The sequence below is a fragment of the Crotalus tigris genome, unplaced genomic scaffold (assembly GCF_016545835.1).
Source record: "Crotalus tigris isolate CLP2741 ecotype Arizona unplaced genomic scaffold, ASM1654583v1 scf7180000024514.4999324561:1519799, whole genome shotgun sequence".
Classification (NCBI taxonomy): Eukaryota; Metazoa; Chordata; class Lepidosauria; order Squamata; family Viperidae; genus Crotalus; species Crotalus tigris.
Window position 1 is genome coordinate 714,833 of NW_024100687.1, and position 23,300 is coordinate 738,132.

Here is a 23,300-nt window from a genome sequence, read left to right on the forward strand (position 1 = left end):
ACTCAAGCTCAGCCAGATAACGAATCTTAGCCTACCTTCTTTACCTCATTGGTTGTTTTGAGAATACAGTATGGGGTCAGCATACAGGCTCATGAAAGAATGAAAAAGATAGTATCACAGAATTGCAGAATTAAAATTAAAACAGACCCTAGAAATGAAGTAGTCCATCCCTTTCGTGTATAAGAAAACCAAATAAACCATCCTTGAGAGGCAACTGTCCAAGGTCTTCTTACTGACCATGAGCTGCACATGGCCTTGGACAGCTAGTCCTGTGGCTCCCTAAGATAGTAAACTTATAACGTTATTATGTTATTCATATACATTAACTATATTATATATTTTATATGAGGCCCATGACAGTTCCTCTTTACTCAATGCAGCCCAGGCAAGCCAAAAGGTTGGACACCGATGTTGTAGACTGTTCCAGTGCTATACATATCTTGCTGTAAGGAGGCTTTTCCTTACATTTAAACAAAATCTAGGTAGCTGCAACTTGTACTCACTATTTCTGGTCCTAGTTTTGGTGCCAAGGGAAAATTGTTCCTGACAATCTTCACGTCTTTCTCCCCCTTAATGTTTAAGGATGAACATCCTAAATTCCTTCAACTTATCATCATAGGGCATGTCCTCAAGACCCTAATCCCTCAATATTCTCCTGAAAATGTGGTGCTCAAATTTGACCCTTATTCTGACACATTACACTCAGTGTGCATGATGTTAAACATTCATTTTTAAACCATTTTGGGAGGTAATGCTCAGAAACATAATTTTTCTGTAATTGGGCCAACCCTCTGAAATGTTTGATTGACTCCAACTTTAGTTGCCTTCTGGAAGCAGCTGAAAATGATGCACTTTCAGGGGATTGAAGCCAGACACTGTTTTGATTGTTTTGTATTCTTGATTTTTAATATAATTATAATATTCTGTCATAAACTGTGAGCCAAAAGTCTATTCACATGCAGGATATAAATGTGATCAATTAATAAATATTTTTTCCGGTTGCATGTCTTAAGTCACGTAGAGTATCCCAGCAGAGCTACTCTCATATCTTGCCACACTTTCCATCAAAATAGGCATCACAAACTAGAGAAAAACTTTCTTATGGGGCTCTATGAATTGGAAAGAGCCACCCAAGCCATGTAGACTAGCACCTGCTTGATACAAGATTCTAGATTCAAAGTTAGAGAACCTTCAAAGATAGGAATGGGACAATTTGCCGCAGTCAACTCACCACAGCCAACTAGCCTTGAGACAATTCATCACAGCCACTTGGCTGCGGGACAACTTGTTGCGGGACAATTTAACAATTCTATTTAATTATTTAAAATCGATAAAGATTATTTTAATTTTTTTCCCATTCACATTTCATTCTGTCTCTCCTTTTGCATCCTTTCTTTAATGATTCTATTCCACCATTTCTTTGATATTAGTGTAAATCTTGTTCTGCAGAGAGTTGTCCTGTGGCAAGTTGGTCGTGGTGAGTTGGCCACGGCAAATTGTCATAAATCAGTGGTTCTCAACCTGTGGGTCGGGACCCCATTTGGGGTCGAACAACCATTTCACGGGGGTCGCCAACAACGCAGTCCGCCATTTTTTCCCCCTTTTCCTTAGCTGCGCTACTCCCTTTTATTCTATTGGCTTTTGAAAGCCAATAGAATAGACTCTCTTGAATAGAGTCTAATTCTATTGGCTTTCAAAAGCCAATAGGAATTGTCCAGGCTGTCTCTGCCCTGCTGAGCCCGCCAAAAGTCGCATTCTGCAAACGGTGCTGCACCAATTGAGTAGTCCTCGACTTACGACTGGTTGAGTAGTCCTCGACTTACAACCGGTTCGGGGTCGCGGCATTAAAAAGGTTGAGAACCACTGTCATAGATAGATGTCTTCAAAGATGGCTGCCTTGTTTCTACTTGGAAAAAAAATCTTTACTAGGCTACTGATTAATTGGTTTCATTATCAAACCATTAAGACATTTCTCTAAAGTTCATCCCAAAACTACTTTCAGGAACTTAAGCCCATGAAATGTAGTCTTTCTGCAGAATGAGTTAGGACAAGATTATACCCCTTTAGGGGAGGAGCCTATGAGTGGTTAAGTGTGGCTTCTCCTATCCAATTCAATCTTCAGACATAAGATCACCCAATAACATTCATAGCTTCCTCTGGACATAGATTTGTCTACTTTCTTTCTAAGGGCATTAATACCAACCAAAGTATTTCTTCAGACTTCAGATTTCTATTCTGCTAAAATCTCATTACTAACTTCTTTATAACTATTGATTTATCTAGTCTAGCATAGTATAATGCCAAAATCTCTCTTACCTATCCATCAGAGAAGTGATTTTAAAATGAAAGGCATTCTCATAAACCTCTTGGTCACCTCAAAACCAAGTAAGTGCAGAACACGGCATGGGAATTTTCCCTTGAGAATTTTCCCCAAATTCTCTTCTTTTCTCAAAAATATAAAGCAGATTCACCTTACTTAAATGGAGTGAAAACTGTTAAAATTGCACAGTGTAGAGTCTAGCATACTTTAATAAAATGTTTGCAAGTTCTTAAGCAGAATCCTTTATCCCGGGCTCCCCAATCCCCTCTCTGCAGCCCAGTGTGGGGCCGCAGCCTGTTTGGAACCGGGGCCGTGGAAGGAGTGGGTGAGTACATGTGCATGAGTGCACGAAGCTGTATTTGTGAAAGCGGCACACGTTTGCAGGAAACCATCTCCTCCCGCCGCTACCTCTGCCAATCCATTGAGCCAGAAAGGTTGGAGACCGCTGCTTTATCCAGTCCTGCAATTTGGGATTATTTAACTGGAGATATTGGGGACTGAATTTGGAATCTGCTGCATTCAAAACAAATGCTCAGCCAGCACAGATACCGTTCCTCTCACTTCTGGCATCATACCCATTTTAGCTGAACTTCTAACACTTCACCACAGGACAGTGGAGTTAGCTGTCTTTTATAACATTCAATGATATAAACTTGCCTTCTAGCTTCTGAAACACAGCGTTACTTCCACAGTCCTCCCAACAGCCTAACGGATATATTAAGACACATTATTTTACACATCCTTAAAGACCCACTAGCCTCGCTTCCCTGAAATCGTAAAATTTGTGATTAAAAAAAAAAATCTGTTGAGAGAGGGTACTTATATGTAGGACAATCAGTAAAAAGTAATTTATCATTTTCCTGCATCACTAGGCATACTACCAGCCAACTCTCTTTCCACATTCATCATGCAATCACCCTATTATTTGCATATTAATCAGGCAGCGGTCCATGAATGAATAGCATCCCAACCAACTGCTGCACTGTCTCAGGAGGAAGGCTCAGTAATTATCATAGATCAGTGTTATGATGTGGTAATTGATTATAACATCTTTCAGTTTTCCCTGGGGAGTCCCAGTGCTAGCCTAGCTCAGGGCCCAAATTTCTACATGAATATTCCTTCTCTCTCTCTCTCTCTCTCTCTCTCTCTCCTGCTAAGAATTAGAAAGAGAATTGTCTTCCTTTGCTTTCCCCTTGCCACTCCATGGCCCCCCCTCCCCAACACTGGTAATTAGTGCACATTTTAAACTTTATTTTAAATAAATAAAGGTTGAGAGGGTAGCAGAACATTAATTCTCTTAGAACAGATTATCAAAACATAATGAGAAATTCTCTATGGAAAATCTGCGCAAATTGCACTGAAAACAAATGAGAGGCCAGGCAAGCTGGTTTACATCAGATAACTATCTGGTAAATCACTGTTAAAGCTGCTATTTATTATTTACATAGCACCTAATATTTCCAGGCACCACACACAGGGTTGTTGGTTTTGTTTTGTTTTTTTGAAAAAAAAAATATGCTGACAATTTTATAATCTAATTACAAATATGAAAGGAAGGGGTGATGGTAGGGGAAGGTAAGACATTGGTGGATATTATAAAAAGGAATGATATAGATAGGCCTTTTAGTCTGGACTCCTGTTTCCTATTATAGCTATACCTCCTATGGGACTGTATTTAACACAAAAGTACACAACCCTGAATTTAAGACTAGTCCATCTGCACCCCTCCCACCCCAAAAGAAAAAAAAATAAGCAGAATTCCTCACCTCTTTACCTTACTATATTCTTACTAACTTTAAGACAACCTTCTCATTTTAATGTGGGGGAAAATCTATTTTTAAATAAATAGTCAATAAACCTTAAAAATGTAACCATTTTGCCAATAGTTTATCAGCTATTATTTATATTATTGTAATATAAATTATTAAATTATAATTTATATGATTATAATGTAAATTATTGTATTATTTATGGCTTTATAAACCTGATATAAATCTATTTATGAATTGATGAAAAATGCTCTTTCAGGGCATCTGATTGTGGATCATCATAATATGTCACATCACGAATCTCCACCATTTATCACTGTATTGGACAAAGAACCCTTTCGTTGGTTTTGATATAATGAGAGACAGACAATAAGAGTTGTATAATGCAACAATTGTTTTAACAATAAACCACATAATTTTTTGAGACAATCACTATTTTTAAGGGAACTGATTAGGGCTACCATATCTAATTTACAAAAAAATAATAATCAGTGGATGGCAGCAAACAGCTGGAAATATATCTTTGCTGCCATCTAATGGTCATCAAAATTTCTGCAGAAGAGATGTGACAGTCCTGTAAAGAGGAAAATTTTCATCCATGAAACTCGACCATTGCAGCTTGTTTTTCTAAAAGTAAAAAAGCCCAGAAATATTTAATTCATTCTTTTTTAGTATTGTGCAGGCATGTTGATTGGGAATCATGACAGATTTAGTCCAGCACTTTTCAAAATCATCAGGATGAGCAAGGCTAGTTTCAGCTGCTGCTTTCCAATTTTTAACAATTTTAAATCCCTTTTTCATTTACACGATGCTTTTGTGGAGACAAGATTGATACAATAGCATACCTCACAATTTATATGAATGAATTGTGTTAGCAGGTCTTGGCAACCAATAATATGTCAGGTGTTCTTATCTATAGTCTCAATGAAATCAGTGATGATCTTCTGCTGGATGTTCGTATCTGATTATTCTCCACGTCTCTACATTTGATTACCAAATTTGCCCTTCCTGTCTCTCATAAAACAGTGCAAGCTCGGAGAATAGTAATTGCAAAGTTTTCGTACAAAAGGCAGTTTTCACTGCTTTATTTAGGTACGCACTGACAGACTAATTCTTGTCCCTTCAGCAAAAGGGCAAATGCAACATCTGCCAGTTGATTGGCACTATTTTTAGGATCCAAGTTCCAAATAGGAAGATGTGGGGGAAGAAGGGGGAGGGGAAAGGGAAGAGAATCAGATATGGAAAAAAGCAGTCTATAATGATTTACACTGGGAAGAACAATGATAGGGGGTGAAGAGGAAAGGAATGATAGCTTTGCCTCCTGTTCTTAATATGACCTCCCCCCTTTTTTCTTGTCTTTTTAAAATATGATCTTTTTTTCAGAAGGTAGATGTTATTACAGGGGAATAAGCAGAGTAGGGTACAAATATTAAAGTATATCTCAGCTGTCTCTCTTCAGATCCCTGAAAGCAGTTCCCTGCATTAGAAACTATCGTGTTTCCCCCAAAATAAGACCCACCTGGAAAATAAGCCCTAGCATGATTTTTCAGGATGCTCGTAATATAAGCCCTACTTCAAAAATAAGCCCCAGTTAAGATGGTCAGCTAGACGGATGCATTGAGTACCATATTTCCCCGAAAATAAGATCTAACTGGAAAATAAGCTCTAATGTGTCCTTTGGAGCAAAAATTAATATAAGACCCAGTCTTATTTTTGGGGAAACACAGTAGGAGGGAGGACAGTAGGCAAATATTTTCCCCTTAACTTGCTAGTTTTCCACATTACCTGAATAGAAAGAATACTAAGATAACACTAGTGACAAGAGCTCAGTATATATGAAGTGTCATGGTGTAAACCAGTGAGATCTCTTCTGTAAGGGTAGATCATTTTCAATGAAATAAATCAGGGGTAATCAACCTTGGCTCTTTTATGACTCGTGGACTTCAACTCCCAGAATTCCTGAGTCAGCTGTGCTGCTTCAGGAATTCTGGGAGTTGAAGTCCATGAGTCATAAAAGAGCCAAGGTTGACTACCTCTGAAATAAATGCTTAAGTTGTTACCATGTATTTGAGAGAGGGGGGGGAGTGAGGGAGTGAGAGAGAGAGAAAGAGAGATCTGCCTCAAATGGAAAGGATCAGCTTTCTTGCATGATTCTGCTATATTTAAATGGGGCAGCTTTCCCACCGGACCCTTGCAGGAAAAAGGAAGACACAGGAACACCTTCGTCCAATAAATTCCAGTTTACTTGAGGTAAAGCGATGACGTTCACACAGACCTTAGAACTCAGGCTCTATGCTTTACAGAGTTTGCGCTGGGAGCAATCGCCTCCCAGCACTCTTTAAAAACATTTGCCAAAACCGTCCCCACCCTTCACCCAATTAGTTATCAACCACACCCCTGCCCAATAAACCACAACCCCACCCATCCACCATCCTACGACCCCACCCTCCTAACACCCAACCAGCACCAGTCACCAATCAGGGAAAACAGCAAGTCCGTCTGAGGCTTATCTGCGACGCCCTGCCCGGCAATGCAATCTTTGGGCTACTGCCCATCAGCTGTTTGCCGGCATGCCGCTCATCAGCTGTTCGGCGGCTTCACTGCATTCTGCGCAGGTGCGGCAGCCTATCTGCGCATGCGCGGCGTCCCATGTTCTCTGGAACCGCCCGTTGCTCACCGGAGGATCTGCGGCTTGCACTTCATTCTCAGGACGGTGAGCTGCTTTGTGCTGGTTCTCCTCCTCTGTCACCAGGCTGTCCCCCCCCACTTCTTTATGTGTGGAGCCCGGGAGGGCTTGACAGTAGCGTGCTAGATTTTATGCTGCTTCTTTGTATTCCCTTCAAGTCATAGAGCTGTAGCAAGAAAGGTTTAGTAGTATGGCCACAAGTCTTAAAATTGCCATGGTTGAGGACCCCTGCATTAAGTGGTTCTGAAGGCCTAATGCTGAAATGCTTCTGTTTTTTCCCCACTAGTGTCCACATGGCTCACTCTGTTCACTTCCTCATTTAATTTCAATAGCCACCAACTTCGATGGATTACCCTGATGGGAGCTCTAGATTGCTCAGTCTCTAAATCCTTTATTTTCCAGGACACAGAGGTAAAATTGCTTTGTGGTGAGGGAGACTCAAAGCAAATTTGTAAGAAAACCAAATTCCTGACCTTAGATTACGTTAATGCTCTGAAACAGCAGGATTGAAATGTACCCCCTTTATTATTTATCCATCCATACGTAATGTTTATATATTAAAGGGACTTGATTATTACTAGTCAGCTGAGAGCATAAGGGCATTTCCACACCATTTCCACTTCCCGATGCCTCACAATGTAGCTTTAACATAATTTGTAATCATCTCCTTTTCTGCTTTTCTCAAATCAGTGCTGACCAGTAGGATTGTGTCAAAAATACCAATTCATCTACTTTAGACACTGGAGTTATTTCTAGCCAAAGCCCTGAAAAGATGGTCTTTTTGTGTGTTTTAGCTATACTACACCAGTGCTAGAAACAAATGGCTTCAAAGTGTGTCCATTAGAGGAATGCAGAGCTTATTCCCAGAACAAAGGAAAACCCCTATATGAAAATGTTCTAAGCTGGTCTGGTTACCAAAGAAATTACAGATGACAAACCATATACATCTTTCTACTAAGAACTCATTTCTCATCCAGATCATCCACCGTCTGGCACATCTACGTTAGAGAAGAAGATAATATTCAGGCAATGGAGCCTACTCAATCTTGAAAGCCAGTACGGGATAGGATAGTTTTTCCCTGTCTACAACTATTTACAAAGCCAAAATTCAGCAGACCTGAAGCCAAAACACTTCACAGACTCAGAAGCAGTATAGAAGGTTCACTAATATGCTAAATAGAATAAAACCTATTTTATTAATTCATTACTTAGTTAATTAAATAACTCTAACTTGGTCCACTGCATGATTAGATCTGCACAAACTGCTTATGAGAAAAGCAATGGTTTTAACACAGAAACATACTGTTTTGCAAGAGGGCATAAGAAAAATTATTCCCCTTTCTTATTTATACAGAAGGGAATGTTTCACCTAAGATAGTATTTGTCATTAAAAATCTTGCTTTTTTGAATTAAGAAGATGGCTAATTTCTATTCAATGAACTTGACAGAAATGTCTAACTTTTCATGATTTCAAATGCTCTTAAATCAATCAGTCACAGAGCACGGTCCCTTTAAAGCAGGGCTGAGGAAATGTGGTCACCCAGATACCAATTCCCACACAGTACAATCAATACTAGCCAGTAAGGGATGATGGCAATTGTGTCTAATAACATCTACAAGTCTACAAGTCTTCCATAATCATTTTTTTCCCATTATGAAGTCTTGGCTGTCTAAAGCATGGGGGTCAAACTCGCCATGTCACGTGACGCGCTGTGACGTATTGTGACTTTTTTTCCATTCCTGGAGCTGGGGTGGGCACAGCTTCCGTATAATGCCACCGGCCTGTGGGCCGGCAGTTTGACACCCTTGGCCTAAAGTATGCAACTCCTATTTTTTCAGAGCGCTGTTTTAAGTCCTTCCCTTCTTTTATACTTACAATCCTCATGTGAAGTTGGGCTAAGCGGTAGACTTGATCAAAATCACTGAAGGAAAAGGAATTGGAATCTTGCTCTCTCAGCAAAAATCTACTACATCATGCATTTGTGTTTCATCCAATGTTTACATATGCTTGGAAAACTATTATGTACATTTAAGGAAGTATAGAACACGTGCACTACACGCAGTTTTCTTAGATTTCTTATGCATGAAAAAACACATGTGCTATTACTTGTATTTAGCCAAAGCACTTTTCTCCCGCCTATTGCTGACTAAGGTGTGCTGGAACTCAACTTGCAGTATTCCTAGGAAGCATGGGCAACTAACTTAGGAAAAAAACCCATTACCTGTTTTTATTATGTTGCAACCTTAGGCACAATAAAATATAAATGTATTGTAACGTTGTTAAGAAAGTTTGAAGCCACTTTATAACTTTTTCTTTTCTATTTCTTTCTTTGCACCTGTCCGTTTAACTACTTTTCTTTACTTCTTTCAAAATTTATATTGTTTTTATTCTCTTAATTTCTCTTAAATCTTGCTGACTTCTATTTCATGTTTTACTACATGAAAGAGCTGTGGTAGCACAGTGGTTAGAACGCCATATGGCAGGCTGACTGCCCACTGCCAGGAGTTCAATCTTGACTGTCTTAGGTCAAAAAGGGCAATGATTAAACGCACAAATATTAATTATTTTTAATTAGTTTCATTAATAGTAATGTCATTTTAATTTAGTTTTTGTCCTGGTCCGTCCCAGTTTCTGTAGTATAGCCCCAGCATGCCATTAGGAGGCCAAGTATGGCCTTCAGGTCACAAAAGATTGCACGCCCCTATCTTCAATCATGCATTTGCTACAACCAATTATACTCCAACATTTATGCATAAGACAGCATTTTCATATGTAAAGGATTTTTAACATTCTTGGTCTTATACAAGCCTTGTGGGAAAGGATTTCACAGCTTTTGGTCTGCAAAACAACAAACGGAGAAGCAAAGGCCTCCATCAGGCTGTGTGGGAAAGGGAAGATAGGCCCCCTGGGCCCAGAGTTAACAGAAAAACTGTTGGATGAACTACCGTTCCCCAAATAAATGTGTTTTTTGGGGGGGAGTAAGAATTTTTCTTTACAACATTTGTGGCTTAAATGTATTATATGAAGTGACTACAAGCCTGCAGCCAGCAATTTAGCCAGTTACTTAAAATCAACTCTGTGGTTTCTTGCCTTTAGAGGTCTTGGCCATGTGCCTCCTCTTTCTTTCTGACCTAAACATATCTATCATATTTGCCTTCTCCCTTCCATTCGCCTTCCTGCAAATTCCTCTCCCTCTCTGTGCTTTCCCGCTATCTACTTCCTTAGTCAGGCATTTCTTTTCCCTTTAATCCTTACCAGAAATGGAGCAATGCAGCCAGTGGCAGCCAATGACCTTGCCACCTGACCCTCCTCCCCCTGTGATATTAGAGGAGTTCAATTAATCACCAGAAGAGACCATATGCAATCGTGCAGTACAAATGATCTCACAGGTGATTTTAATTTTAAAATCTCTTTAATTAGATTCTCCAGCCCCTTCCCTTGACAATTACACAATTGTAAGCACCACAAAGCCTGAAATGATAAATGATACCCAGGAAGAAATATAAGCATTTGCAAGTCTCATGAGGTGCCCCGATCTGTATCCACAGATGAAGAGTTCTGATTTCAAACACAGGGAAACCCTTATTGATAATACTCCTAGACAATGGGTTTGTATTCACACCCCATCAGAAAGACCAGAGAGATAGGAGAGCTGGGCTACTCCCAGCTTTTGAATCCCACAGGTATAATAAAAGATCTTTCTCTCCCTCTCTCAACGCATGAAAACCAAATCAGGCATTCCCTCTGTCCCACAGAGTGAGAAATAATTTTGAAGTAAAAATAAGTATTTGAGGTTGCCATTTGTGGGACAGGCCACACGTCTCCCTCTAGGAGATGTAGCTGGTGATTTCAATTTTCAGACATACATTAGTCTACTCTACCATCAGCCTGCTTTCCAATATGCATGCTAAAACATGAGAGGGAACGATTAAAGATTACTTTTAATGGCTGAGTTCATCTACCAGGCTAGTAAAGACTAGGTACAACGCGGTTGGGCAGACTGTGGTTCAGCATACAGTGGGAATCCAATGACTGTCTTATATGTTGTTGAAGTAGGCCGTACTGTTAAGCCACAGGATGTCATTTGTTTGGGCACAGCATGTTATGTGAGCCTAGCAGTTCCGTTAACTTAAGTTGAGAACAAGTTTAATCAATACATTTGAAAAAAACTCAACAGTTTTTGAGCCGAGGTGGCGCAGCAGTTAGAGTGCAGTACTGCAGGCCACTTTAGCTGACTGTGTTCAGCAGGTCAGCGGTTCAAATCTCACCGGCTCAAGGTTGACTCAGCCTTCCATCCTTTCAGGGTAGGTAAAATGAGGACCCAGATTGTTGGGGGCAATGTAAATACACACACACACACACACACACACACACACACACACAGCTTACTGGTGTACACCGCTTAGAGAGTGCTTGCACTTAAAGCGGTATATAAGTCTCATAAATAAAGTCTCATAAATAAATCAGTCCAAAATACTTCAGCTTTGAAAAACTGACTCATATGGGCTACTTATTTTAAGCACTTCTAGTTTTATTGCAGTAACTGATATTGGTGTTTGTTATGATTTGTTTCACATATAACAAATACAAGGACCTGAGTTCTGAATCTGTGGCTTGCTAAATAATCGCTCTTAAAACATGCTTTACAAAATGTCATTATGGTATTCAGTTGAGTTAATGGACAGTCCAGGAAATCCTGTTCTCACAGTGGCCATCCAGATGTCTCTGAGTGCTTCTAATCAAAAGATGGAAGCATACCGATCTCCCATCTTTTGAAATAGTTAGGGAAGAAAAAGGCAGCTTTGGCTGCCTTCATCAAAGGAGTAACAGCAATTGCCAAGAGACCGCTTCTTCCCTCCCTATCAAAATGAACACTTGTTTCTAATCAACAGTTGTCTTGAGCCTGCAGAGAAGCAGATTTTGCACTCATCTCTGAGTCTGGAGGCGGCTGCTCTTTTTGCTTCCCGGCAGAACTTCTTGGCAAGGAGTCTCTGGCTGTTGGATGCGGCAGAGAATTTTCCTCAATTGCAACTCTATCCCAGCAAGGCCACCAACAAAGTTTGGCTGGTCATAAGAAGTAAAGCCACTTTACTATGAAATGTTTTATTCTGACCTCTACAAACTGGTTTCTTTTGCTTTTCCCTCCCCCTCTGCACCACTACCCTTGGGCATTTTTGTCTTTTTTACTAACTTACATTTCCTCTCAGTTTTTTTTAGTTCATGCAAGTTAGTGGGATATCTGTTCCCTAAAAGGGACTAAAACTGAGAATTCAGGGCTTCCATCACTGCCCCATGCTCCTATTTATTTTCCACAGCAACTTGAATGGTAGTGAAATCTAGATTAGTCAGGAATATATGAGTAAGATTGCAGCCTAACAACCCGATATCCTTTTGCAGTTACTATAAACCAGTGGTGGCGAACCTATGGCACGGGTGCCAGAGGCAGCACTCAGAGCCCTCTCTGTGGGCACGCGCACTGTAACCCCAGTCCTAGGCTTTCAGCTGGGTTTTATAAAACTTTTTCCCTTTAGGCCTCTGCCACCGTGTGCAAAAAAAAAAAAAAAAAGGTTCAATCAGTCAATTTCAACTTCTTGCGGGAAAAAAAAGATCTTGTAAAGTTGGAATTGATTGATTGAACTTTTTAGTCCCATCCAGTCTGCCGTTACCACCACAGCCATGCCCACCCAATGGGCCACACCCACCCGGCACTCAACGATGCATAAGTGGGTTTTGGGTTGCAGTCTGGGCACTCAGTCTCTAAATGATCTGGAAATTTTTGAATTGAAGAGGAATTCATCAATGTCTAAAATAAATACTGTTGAACTCATATCTATAAAACACTCCCTTTTGTTGCAATGACTCTTCCAATTAATTTTGCTGGAAACATCACAAGCTCAGTTTAATGAATCTATGATAAAACCCCAAAAAAGCTGAATTTCAATAATTTGGAGGATAAGGAAGGACAGATATACAAAATTGTTCAAGTGTAAGAAATCAGAAGGGAATCAATATGTAAACTGCATGGAAAACTAAAAATGAGGAAGAAAGTTTTAAAAATCACATTTTTTTCTAGCTAAACAACTACCTATTTATTTGGTGTCCCAAATGTCCCAGAAATATCCTTAGAAGTCTTACAGTGTTGTTCTAGAGACTGCCTGTAGATTTTTAATTTATAAAAATGTTTTGTGAAGTTTTAGATATTGTCAGGTCACACTATGGTTCTTCCCCTTCCACCTATATCATATTGCTCTTTTCTATGATTTAGGCATTGGAAAACAAGCTAGACAACAAGAAAAGGGTGAAGAATTAAATCTGGTAATTTAAATAAGTACAAATAATTCCCGGAAAAGGAAGGCAGCTTTTTAACACATCAGAAATAAATAGAAGTTTACCCACCACCATCACAGGTACACACCTGTTCAATTAGAAAGAAAAACATGTAGCATAATAAAGCAACAGATTTCATAATGAAGCAGCTGATTACCTGAGCTTGCACATCCCTGCTGAAGAGAGTCTTGCAGTGATGACATAGAGTGAAGGACTGGAGAAAGAAAAGGAGGATGATAAGAAAGAGATATGAGAGTAGATACAATTTGCTAGCGAAGCAAGTCCCAGTAAATAGATCAAGCTGATCAAAGCAAAGCAGCATAGTAAAACTACCTGGTCTCCATTTCCTTTATACCATGAGTGGCGAATCTCTGGTGCCCCAGATTAGCCAGATTGCACGTCCTCATACCCCTAATTGTTGGCCAAAATGGCTGTGACTGATGGGACTTTGGTTAATTATGAAAACCTAGTAATTCCCAATTGAACATTAAATTTAGATCTATCCAGATTTCCTATCTATTAGTCTGGTTCAGATGATAACCTCCTGTGTTTGCTCTTTACAATGAAGCAAAAGAGGCAGGATTGAGTCTATGCATAGCTCTCTGCTGATTTTTCCAAGGTTTAGATATACCCATGAGAGTCGTGGATAAACTATGGCTAAGGAACTCTAGGGAGCCCCAACTCCCCTGCTTGTTTTTGCCCTAGTTGCCCAGTTTCCCACACTTGCATCATGTAAACTCTCATGTCTCTGGATGTTATGTAATATTAAGGGCAAGAATACAGGTTTCTTAGCTTCATGTACAAATGTAAGGATTTTAAGCAACCGGATACTTTACACTAATGGTTACTTCAAGGCCTCTTTAAGCATACATACACAAATACAGATTCTCCAATTTTGGTAAAAGAGGGAGAACGTAGTTTTGGATAAGGATAGTCTGCAAAATAATATCTAGGCTTTCTCTATTTATTCTTCATGATGTTACTGGAGTCCTGACTTAATCAGGACTAATCCAAATTAAAATATCAATTTTGAGTGCCTGAGAAAAGTCTTCTTATACAGATATACAGAGGTCTGTTTGGGGAGGGAAGGAGAATCAAGAAATTTTAAGTTAGTTCTTAATTAAATAACTATCTTAATTAAAAGCTCCCACAGCCTAATTCATTATTTGTTATTATTTAACAAACACCAAAGTTTCACTCTGCAGGTTGAAAAAAAGGGGAAAAGATGGCGGTGGGGGGAGGGGGGAGAGAAGTGTTGTGACCTGAGTTCCCAGCAAGCTTTAAGGTTCCCAAGAAGTCCCAGCACTGGGAAGCAGGATAAAGAAGAATGCAACCATAAGTGTTTTTAGAATGTAAGCTGTTTTCATGTGTCCCGAAATCTTTCAGAACTTCGTTGTGAAGCCTGCTTTGTATTTTTAAGTACTTTAAGCACCCCCTGCCTTAATGTAATTTCTAGAGGCGCACCAACTATTGTCTGTTTTGGGATACAGTGGATTCAATAAAGATCAACTGGGATAATAGCCCATTCCAATGTCTGATCCAACTGATACCCATAATTTCCAGTGTGGTAGCTGTGTCCATGTTTTACAACAGCAACAGTTGTTGGTACCTTAGTGGGCTATGATTCATGAATGCTTACTGGAGAGATGGGTAGCATATAAATTTATTCAATAAATAAATAATAAAATGCTTATGTGATCATAGGTTTATGGGGTTCACAAGACCCTATGCCGTTTTTACTCCTTTACTCTTGTATTCCACACATCCTTCTCCTCATTCACCCCCATCCCAAAACGCAATTGCCTTCTCTGTGTAAGGAGTTCAGAAGTTTAAGCCTTAAAGTATAAGCTAGGGACAAACTGATCCTCTAAATCAAGATTAAGATGTGTGGACTCCCACAATTCCTCAGTCAGTCCACACATCTTAAAATAGTTGAGGTTGAGAAACAGTGCTCTAAATGAAAGGTTAAAAAAATCAAGGAGAACATGATGTGATCTGAAGCCCAGTACAGTTTGTTCCTTTACCTTGGCCTTGGGGCTGCCCTTGAGATGGCAAGACACCCTGTCCGAGCTCGCCATTTAGCCACAGCTGCATACGAATGAATGGCTCACGCCCCTTCTGTGTCAACTTGCTCCATGGCTTTGGCCGAGACAGCATGTCGCTGACGCTGCCCTGGGAAAGACCCAGCACCTAGAAGGAAACAATCACCAAGGAAGTAGAATTAGCCTCAAGTTTCGATTACAATGGGAAAATCAGTTGATTGATTATACTGGTCTTTACCCAATTTCAGGAAAGCTCTTATGCAATGACTCTTTAGAACAGACATTAAACAGCAACAACAAGAAAAAAGATCTATAACAGTGGTTCTCAACCTTTTTAATGCCACGACCCCCCCCAACCGGTCGTAAGTCGAGGACTACTCAACCGGTCGTAAGTCAAGGACTACTCAACTGGTGCAGCACCGTTTGCAGAATGGGACTTTTGGCGGGCTCAGCAGGCAGAGACAGCCTGGACATTTCCTATTGGCTTTTGAAAACCAATAGAATTAGACTCTATTCAAGAGAGTCTATTCTATTGGCTTTCAAAAGCCAATAGAATAAAAGGGAGTAGCACAGCTAAGGAAAAGGGGGGGAAAATGGTGGACTGCGTTGTTTGCGACCCCCGTGAAATGGTCGTTCGACCCCAAATGGGGTCCCGACCCACAGGTTGAGAACCACTGATCTATAAGGATTTGCTCAGACCTGGAATTCTAGATCCACTGAATTAGGCTTCTCAGTCCTAGAGCCAAAGTTTCATAGCTTCTTTCCTCAATAAATTTATGCTAGTTCTCCTCGCCCAAGTTTTCTTTTCCAATTAATTTTCCAAAAGCATTTTAGTATTTCCTACTGTTGAATGATCTGAAGAAAGATGTGGAGTCTAGCACGAATCATTGCAGCTCATTTCTGCCTAACTTGTGTTTTAGCATATTATAGGATAGTAGAGTTGCTTGTTGATGTTTCTTTAATGGTGCATCTTAATTTTTTTTAACTAAAACTTTTTAGTTTGAGTTTCTCTAAGCCCTTTTTTTTTACTGGAAAGAGGAGAAATAAATGCAAGGCTGGAAATGAGATGAAATGGCCTTTACATGACACTCAGACTATTTCCCTCATATGCTTACTCATGTGATTTTACTTCATTCATTTCATATACAAGAATACCACAGAAAGGAAGCATACCAAAAAGGACAGGGGGAATGCCAAGGAGTTAACTTTGGTAGGATGCAAACAGGTGGACAGTGAAAGAAGCCTCCCATTAAACCATCATCTCCAGCCCATCTTAGGTTAAATAACACCAATTTACCAGACTGAGTTTCTTGTTGTACCTCTGCTGTTTTAAAAGCAATGGACATATTTATGCACCCCAAACTGTCAGATGATACCATTCAGGGCTACCTATTTTTGGCCTGGTATTCTATTCCTGCAAGCACTCAAGGTGGCAACATATGTAAGTCTTTCACCTGTCTCCAATACCCCATACAGCAGGGGTGTCAAACTGCCGGCCCATCATGGGAAACCACACCCACCCCATTGCTGGCAATGGAAAAAAAGTCGTGATATGTCACAACACGTCACGCAACGTTGCGAGTTTGACATTCCTGCCATACAGGAACCCGGTCTTTTTTTTTTTTTCCCCCAAAAACATAATGATCTAAGAATTGGCTGCTTTTCTTTCCTTTCCTTTTCAAAACCACATTCTTGATTGTGCAGCGAAATATTAAAAATGTGTGACAACATCTGGTAACATTCAGTTATTCCAGTAATTTGAATGTAAGGATAAAATAAAACCAGTCTAAGAAGGAGACATGGGGATTCCATAGAAGAAAAGTAGCTTTTGGTTTACAACACGGGCATCTCGGTCATTTTCCAGACACTTCCTGTTGCAACAAACAGCAGAGCTAAGCAACTCTGCTTAGCCGAGGTGGCGCAGCAGTTAGAGTGCAGTACTGCAGGCCACTTTAGCTGACTGTTCAGCAGGTCAGCGGTTCAAATCTCACCGGCTCAAGGTTGACTCAGCCTTCCATTCTTCTGGGGTAGGTAAAATGAGGACCCAGATTGTTGGGGGCAATGTAAATATATATATACATTGCTTACTGGTGTACACCGCTTAGAGAGTGCTTGCACTTAAAGCGGTATATAAATCTCATAAATAAATAAATAAACTGGCATCAGTATTTCTCAATGTCAAAAAATTTAATATTGTGTAGGCGTCAACTCTCAGAGTCTCCCAGCCAGGATGGTTGAGGAATTCTGGGAGCTAAAGTCCACATACCTTCAAATTCGTGAGATTGAGAAACACTGCTCTGTGATAATCCCCACAATTCTATACTAGTCAGCTCATCAGAGTAACCATATACTTAAGTGGATAGGACTCCCCCATCCTTCTTAGCTCTGCAGAAGGAATCTCAGCAGGTTTTGCTTATTGTGCAAAAATGCAAGATATGTAACAAACTCCTCCTTCTAAAGAGACATTCAAGATGTGATAGCTCCATCCATTTTTGGATTTGTCTATTCTGATCTGTAGGCATGTAAGCGTAAGGAATTTTGAGTACTGCTTGAGTGATGGTGGGAAGAATAATGCTAATAACTTAGTCTTGAATCTGGATACCTAAAACATGTCTGCTTCTAGTTTGCTTCTTTAAAAAAAAACAACTGCAAGCTTTCCCAGGTCTTGAAGGGTAATGACTGAATTATTCTAATTAAGAAATACAGGTAATCCTTGACATACAGTACAACAGTTTGTTTCATGACCAAAGTTATAACAGCACTGAAAAAAGTGACGTATGACCACTTTTCATATTTACAACCATTGCAGCATCCCCCGTGTCACGTGAACAAAATTCAGGCACTTGGCAACTGATCCATATTTATGACGGTTGCGTGTCCTGGGGTCATGTGATCCCCTTTTGAAATCTTCTGACAAGCAAAGTTAATAGGGAAGCCAGGTTCACTTAACAACTGTGTCACTACGTTAACAACTACAGTGATTCACTTAACAACAGTTGCAAGAAAGATTGTAAAATGGGGTAAAACTCAAGTTAACAAATGTCTCATTTAGCAACAGAAATTTTGGGCTCAGTTGTTGTCGTAAGTCAAGGAGTACCCGTATAGATAAATTAGCTATTTGCCTTTTTATGTCAATCTTGACCCACTGCTGTCAGATGCCGATGACTGATACAGAAACCACTGAAATATTCCATTTGAGAGCCTTACCTTTTCCCCAAATATCCTTTGGCAGATGCCGTTTTTTGCTAGCTTCTCTTTGACCTGACGGGTTAGATCTATCGTATCCACTTCTTGGTACATGTAAATCTCATACTGCTCAGGGGTCAATGGAGGAACGGAAGGCTTAGATGGCTTTGATAAAGAAACAATGGGGGAAGAAGGAAGGGGACTGTTTTGGGGGGTCTCACTGCGACTTGCCCCTGTCACACTCAGTTCAGAGCTCTGAGAATAGGGAGATTCTGCGTTGGGCCACTCTTTCCAATATTCCGAGGAGGAGGAGGGCCCTTGGACTTGCTGGTTACGGTCTGAACGAGCTTGGTTGCTGGCCTTCTCTTTCCCACTGGTGCTTTCCTCCATTTTGGGGTCTTCTGGGGGAGCCGTGTTCCTTCTGTCAGGTTGCACAGTATTCCACCAATGGTCCTTCCATACCCCACTGCGTCCCAGTTCATTTTTAACATGCCTCAGTACACCTTGTGCTGAGTCAGGCATCCCGTGGAGGTCTAGAAGGGAGGCCTCTTGGGCTTCCTTCTTGAGACCAGGGACAGTCTGTAGGGAAGACACCGTAGAATCCACAGAGGACGAGTGCTTCTTCAAGGACAGAGCCAGGGGAGAGTAACTAGAAACTGAAGAAACTGCAGGTGTAGGGATCAGTTTTGAGGACAAGATCGACATTTCGGCTTGGGATAGAGGGGTGGCTTTTAAGGCAGGTTCAAGGGCAGCCTGCTGGGCTTCCATCTCTCGGCGAGCCTGTTGCAAAATGGAGCGAATAGCATCGTCGGAACTGCTGCTGGTTGATGTGGAAGGTGGCTGAGCCGGCTCAGCTGCAAGAATAAGAAAACAATGACTGATGAGAGACAGTAGATCTCATCATTCATTTCCCCAAACATCAGTCATAATCTCTTCTTTCCATCACCACTCAGGGCCCAATAGAGATCTGTGCCAGACGTATGGTTTATTAATAAACCTTACTGGTTCAGAAATTTTGTTTTATTAAAAAACCCACATTTATGAGACTGCTATTATAAAGATCCTGAAAAATAACAAGGGTGAAAACTCCTTATCAAAATATTGATTAGAATCCTGAAATTTACCAGGAAAAACATATTTTCTTACATTTTTATGCCTCAATAAGCATCAAATATTATTAAATGTAAATATTCATTGCCCAAGAAAATGAAAAAAAAAAATTCTCATAAGAATAAAAAACATTACAACAGTAAAACAAAGTGAAACAGAAAACAAAATACACGTTCCAATCTATCCCCAAACCACTACCTCCTTAATAAGATGAGATATAGTTAATCAAATGATCAAACACATTTCTTACTTGCAAGTGTGCCAATTTAATATAAAATAGAAAAACAACATTCCTTGATTCTGAAACAGTTTGTTACTAAGTCAGTAAGCAGGTGGATACTTATTGTGATGTCATCCTCATCACAAGCTATAATAGGAAAACATTCATGAGTCAGATGTAGGCCACAAAGAAAAAGGAAAAATGCTCAATAAATTGATATTTCTAGCACATCCATTCAGTATATAAATCCTTTCAGCACATTAGGACACATCTTTCTTTTTAATGCATATTTCTAATTTGGACCAATCTATTTTACCCCATCTCTTCTGCCCACTGGATCTTGGCCTTGGCTACCTTTATTTTATTATTATCTGCTCTCCTGCCCACTGTGATGGAAATTTTTCATCCTGCTTCATTTCCCTGTACATTTAGCCACCCTTGGCAGTATTTTCTATCTAGCAGTGATGGCGAACCTATGGCATGTGTGCCAGAGACGGCACTCAGAGCCCTCTCTGTGGGCACACCTGCCGCCGCCGCCAACTCACACAGGTCCATTAGGTCACCACTGGCGCCCGGAGCGGCAGCCCCACTCAGCACAAAGGAGGTGAAGCAGCTGGCTAGTAAGCTTGAGTAGAGGTAGTAGAGTACGCCTCCATGTACTCGCTCGCCTCTGTGTGCGGGGGCTGATGGTGTCAGGCAGCAGCCGCCCCTGCCTCGCCTTGCCCTGCAGCAATGGCACCCCCGCCCTATCCCCTGCCTCACCCCGCAGGACGAGCCTCCTGCCCACTGCCCCACCCACCAGAGACCCCCTGGATCTCCCCCAATCCTGCCCAACCCCCACAGGCATCCCCCCCACAAGCAACATCAAGGTGGCCACGTCCATCCCAGCCACGCCCACTCAGTCTGCCGTCACCACCACAGTCACTCCCACCCGGTGGGCCACACCCCCTGCTCCCCCTGAGGGCACCACAATGCTGATGCAGCCCTGGCACTTTGCGATAAATAAGTGGGTTTTGGGTTGCGGTTTGGGCACTTGGTCTCTAAAAGTACTCAAACGTACTATTATACTATATTGTATAATAGTATGTTTGAGTTTAAATGTCCACATGTTCTTACTTATTGTAGCTTCTACATAAGTAGCTTCTACCCTGCCCCCCCAACCTTGGGGAGATGTGCAAACTTCCCAATTGAGACTCCCCCCACCCCCAATAAGGAAAATGTTTTGGGGAGAGCTTCACACTTTAGAAGTATCCACAAAATTTGCCTGTTACAGATGTTTTTGTATTCTTATATTTCATCCTTAAATGATCTGTTTGGGATATCGTAATACACAGCATTTTCTTGAGATAAAGAAAGACCCAATACTCTTTAAGCTATAAACCTTTAGCAATGGAATCTACTGAAGTAAACAATGCCCCAAGTTCATTTGCTTTCTCATAAGCAGTTACTACTGTTTTCGTATTAACTTCAAAGTTCTCCTACCTGTTTTCTGTACCTGCAGCTCCCTTTTTGCTTGCTCCAGAATGGATTTGATCGCTTCATCAGAGCCAACATCTGTAGCTCGGATTCTTGTGGTAATGTTACCTGAAGAGAGGAGAAATGATCAATTGTTGAGCAACCTTTTGAGAATTGATTTTCTCAGCCACATACTGGTGGCTTGGCTCAGTGAATTACTCCACAAAAACTACAATAAGATGAATCAATGAATAAAATCAACAACTGCAGCTCTACTTTATCTGCCTTCCCACTACTTTTGCAGCTATTTAGAATTTAGAATTTCAAACTTCTGCTCTTTTAACTTGTCCCTGTTTCTGTCCTCCATCACATTTCACAAATGGGTTCCTTTCCTTCACAATCACAATTATTTCAAAAAGAATACAAAAGACGTGTGAATGTCTGGATACTGGACCAACAAAGAGATCATACATCTAACTGACACATTGCTTCCATATGCTGAGCTGGAGATTCTCAGTCATTCAGGTCATGGTTGTCTCAAAAGTGCTTTTTCAAAAGGCAACTGGATTTTCTGTGTTTTTTTCTCTTGAAGACGTTTTGCTTCTCATCCAAGAGGCTTCTTCAGTTCGCTTCTTCTTGAATGAGAAGCGAAATGTCTTCAAGGAAAAACAAAGAAATCCAGTTGCCTTTTGAAAAAGCAACTTTGGGACTAAAATCTAAGTATAGATACTTGGACTGCATGAAACAAGTATCATGATTTGTACATCATGGTTCACAAGCTGGTGTCAGGCATAAGTCATTGAGTTGGCTTATCTAGACTGATTTTATCTCCTCTAAGCAGAAGTTTTTTTTCTGGATCCCCATGCAGAGAATCTGCCCCACTTGCTTCTTTTCTGTGGATTTTTTGGGCATAGGAACCAGGACCTGGTGCTTTAGATATTCCGCTAATGTGTTTTGCCTCATCAAACTCACCGCAAATTTAAGATAACATGACAACATTTGTTAGCAGCAAACTTTTACAACAAGGATATCAAACAATATTTTATATAGCCTGTTCTTGAAAGTCGATGGACCAGTTCCATCCAAAGCACGGACAGTTCCTGAACACAGCTTTTTCCTTTTCCATATTTTTTTTAAAAAAGAAAATCTGCTAAACATTTTAAAAGCAAAATATATCCAAATGTGACAATGTTTTGTAGGCAGGACTAAAAGAAAAAACAAGACATAAGGACTGTATATTGGAGGGGGCAGTGCATTTGAATTATTTTAGTCATTTTCCAAATTGGCAATATGCCTAAATAGCATTCAAATCTTCCTTTAAACAAGATATAGCTCAATGCTTGCTTTTAAAAGACTAAAAGTTCAATGGAAGAAGACCAAATGCACTTTAATGGGGGGAGGGCTGCCTATAGTCCTCAATTATCAAGCGCCTCCAATTTTCCAAATGCAGTAGATAGAAAAATCCAACTGGCTCCTTCCCCCACCCACTCAATTAATAGCAGCATCATTCATCAGAATTTTCAGCTTTGTGGACATCTTTGAAAAGGATGGAAATATTAGAATAATGAAATCTATCTGGCTCATGTTGTTCTGACATCCATCTGTGATTTCAGGACTTTTACATATGGAGGCTATTTAGGATGACTGGTGTGTAACATGAGTCAAAGATGCAGGTGAGTAAAGAGTCTTTCAAATTCCCAATTCTCCTGTCAAAGATCCTAAGGCTATGCTTGAACATTACTTTCCTTAAAATCAGTTTTTCAAGAATGAAACAATGAATAGCTTCTGTAAGAAATCCATTCCCGATGAGCTAAAGTAACACGCTGGAAGGAACTGTTCTTCTCTATGCAGGTTAGTGTAATTCTACCATGGCTCTGAATTCAAAATACGATCAGTCCAAGTATAGAAACCAATTAAATAATCTTGAAAAATCACTGTGATTCAGAATGCATGGTACTCAGCAAGAATAAAAAACTAATTGAAACTATTAAAAACTCATATTCACAAATATGTGGGCTGACACAAAAAACAGGGAGTCAAATTATTCTCCAAAGCACCAGAGGGCAGGATAAGAAACAATGGCTGGAAATTGATCAAAGAGAGAAGGAACCTGGAATTAAGGAGAAACTTCCTAACAGTGAGGACAATTAACCAGTGGAAGTGCTTGCCTCCAGAAATCGTGGG

At 40.3% G+C, this 23,300-nt stretch overlaps 1 protein-coding gene across 6 annotated transcripts in view; it reads right to left on the reverse strand.

The window, feature by feature from the left end:
* The window catches only part of CUX1 (cut like homeobox 1), a 372,829-nt gene that overhangs the window by 81,404 nt on the left and 268,125 nt on the right, over positions 1-23,300 (reverse strand). For 3 of the 6 annotated variants that reach the window (XM_039333965.1, XM_039333961.1, XM_039333963.1), the window contains 4 exons: positions 21,144-21,245; positions 18,353-19,185; positions 15,128-15,293; positions 13,261-13,317 (listed from right to left, as the gene is read on the reverse strand). The exons of 1 other annotated variant lie outside the window; for it this stretch is intronic. In XM_039333965.1, the coding sequence (XP_039189899.1) occupies positions 13,261-13,317; positions 15,128-15,293; positions 18,353-19,185; positions 21,144-21,245 (1,158 nt within the window). The remainder of the gene's footprint in view (positions 1-13,260; positions 13,318-15,127; positions 15,294-18,352; positions 19,186-21,143; positions 21,246-23,300) is intronic. 2 more of the 6 variants (XM_039333967.1, XM_039333964.1) reach the window with 1 other exon arrangement.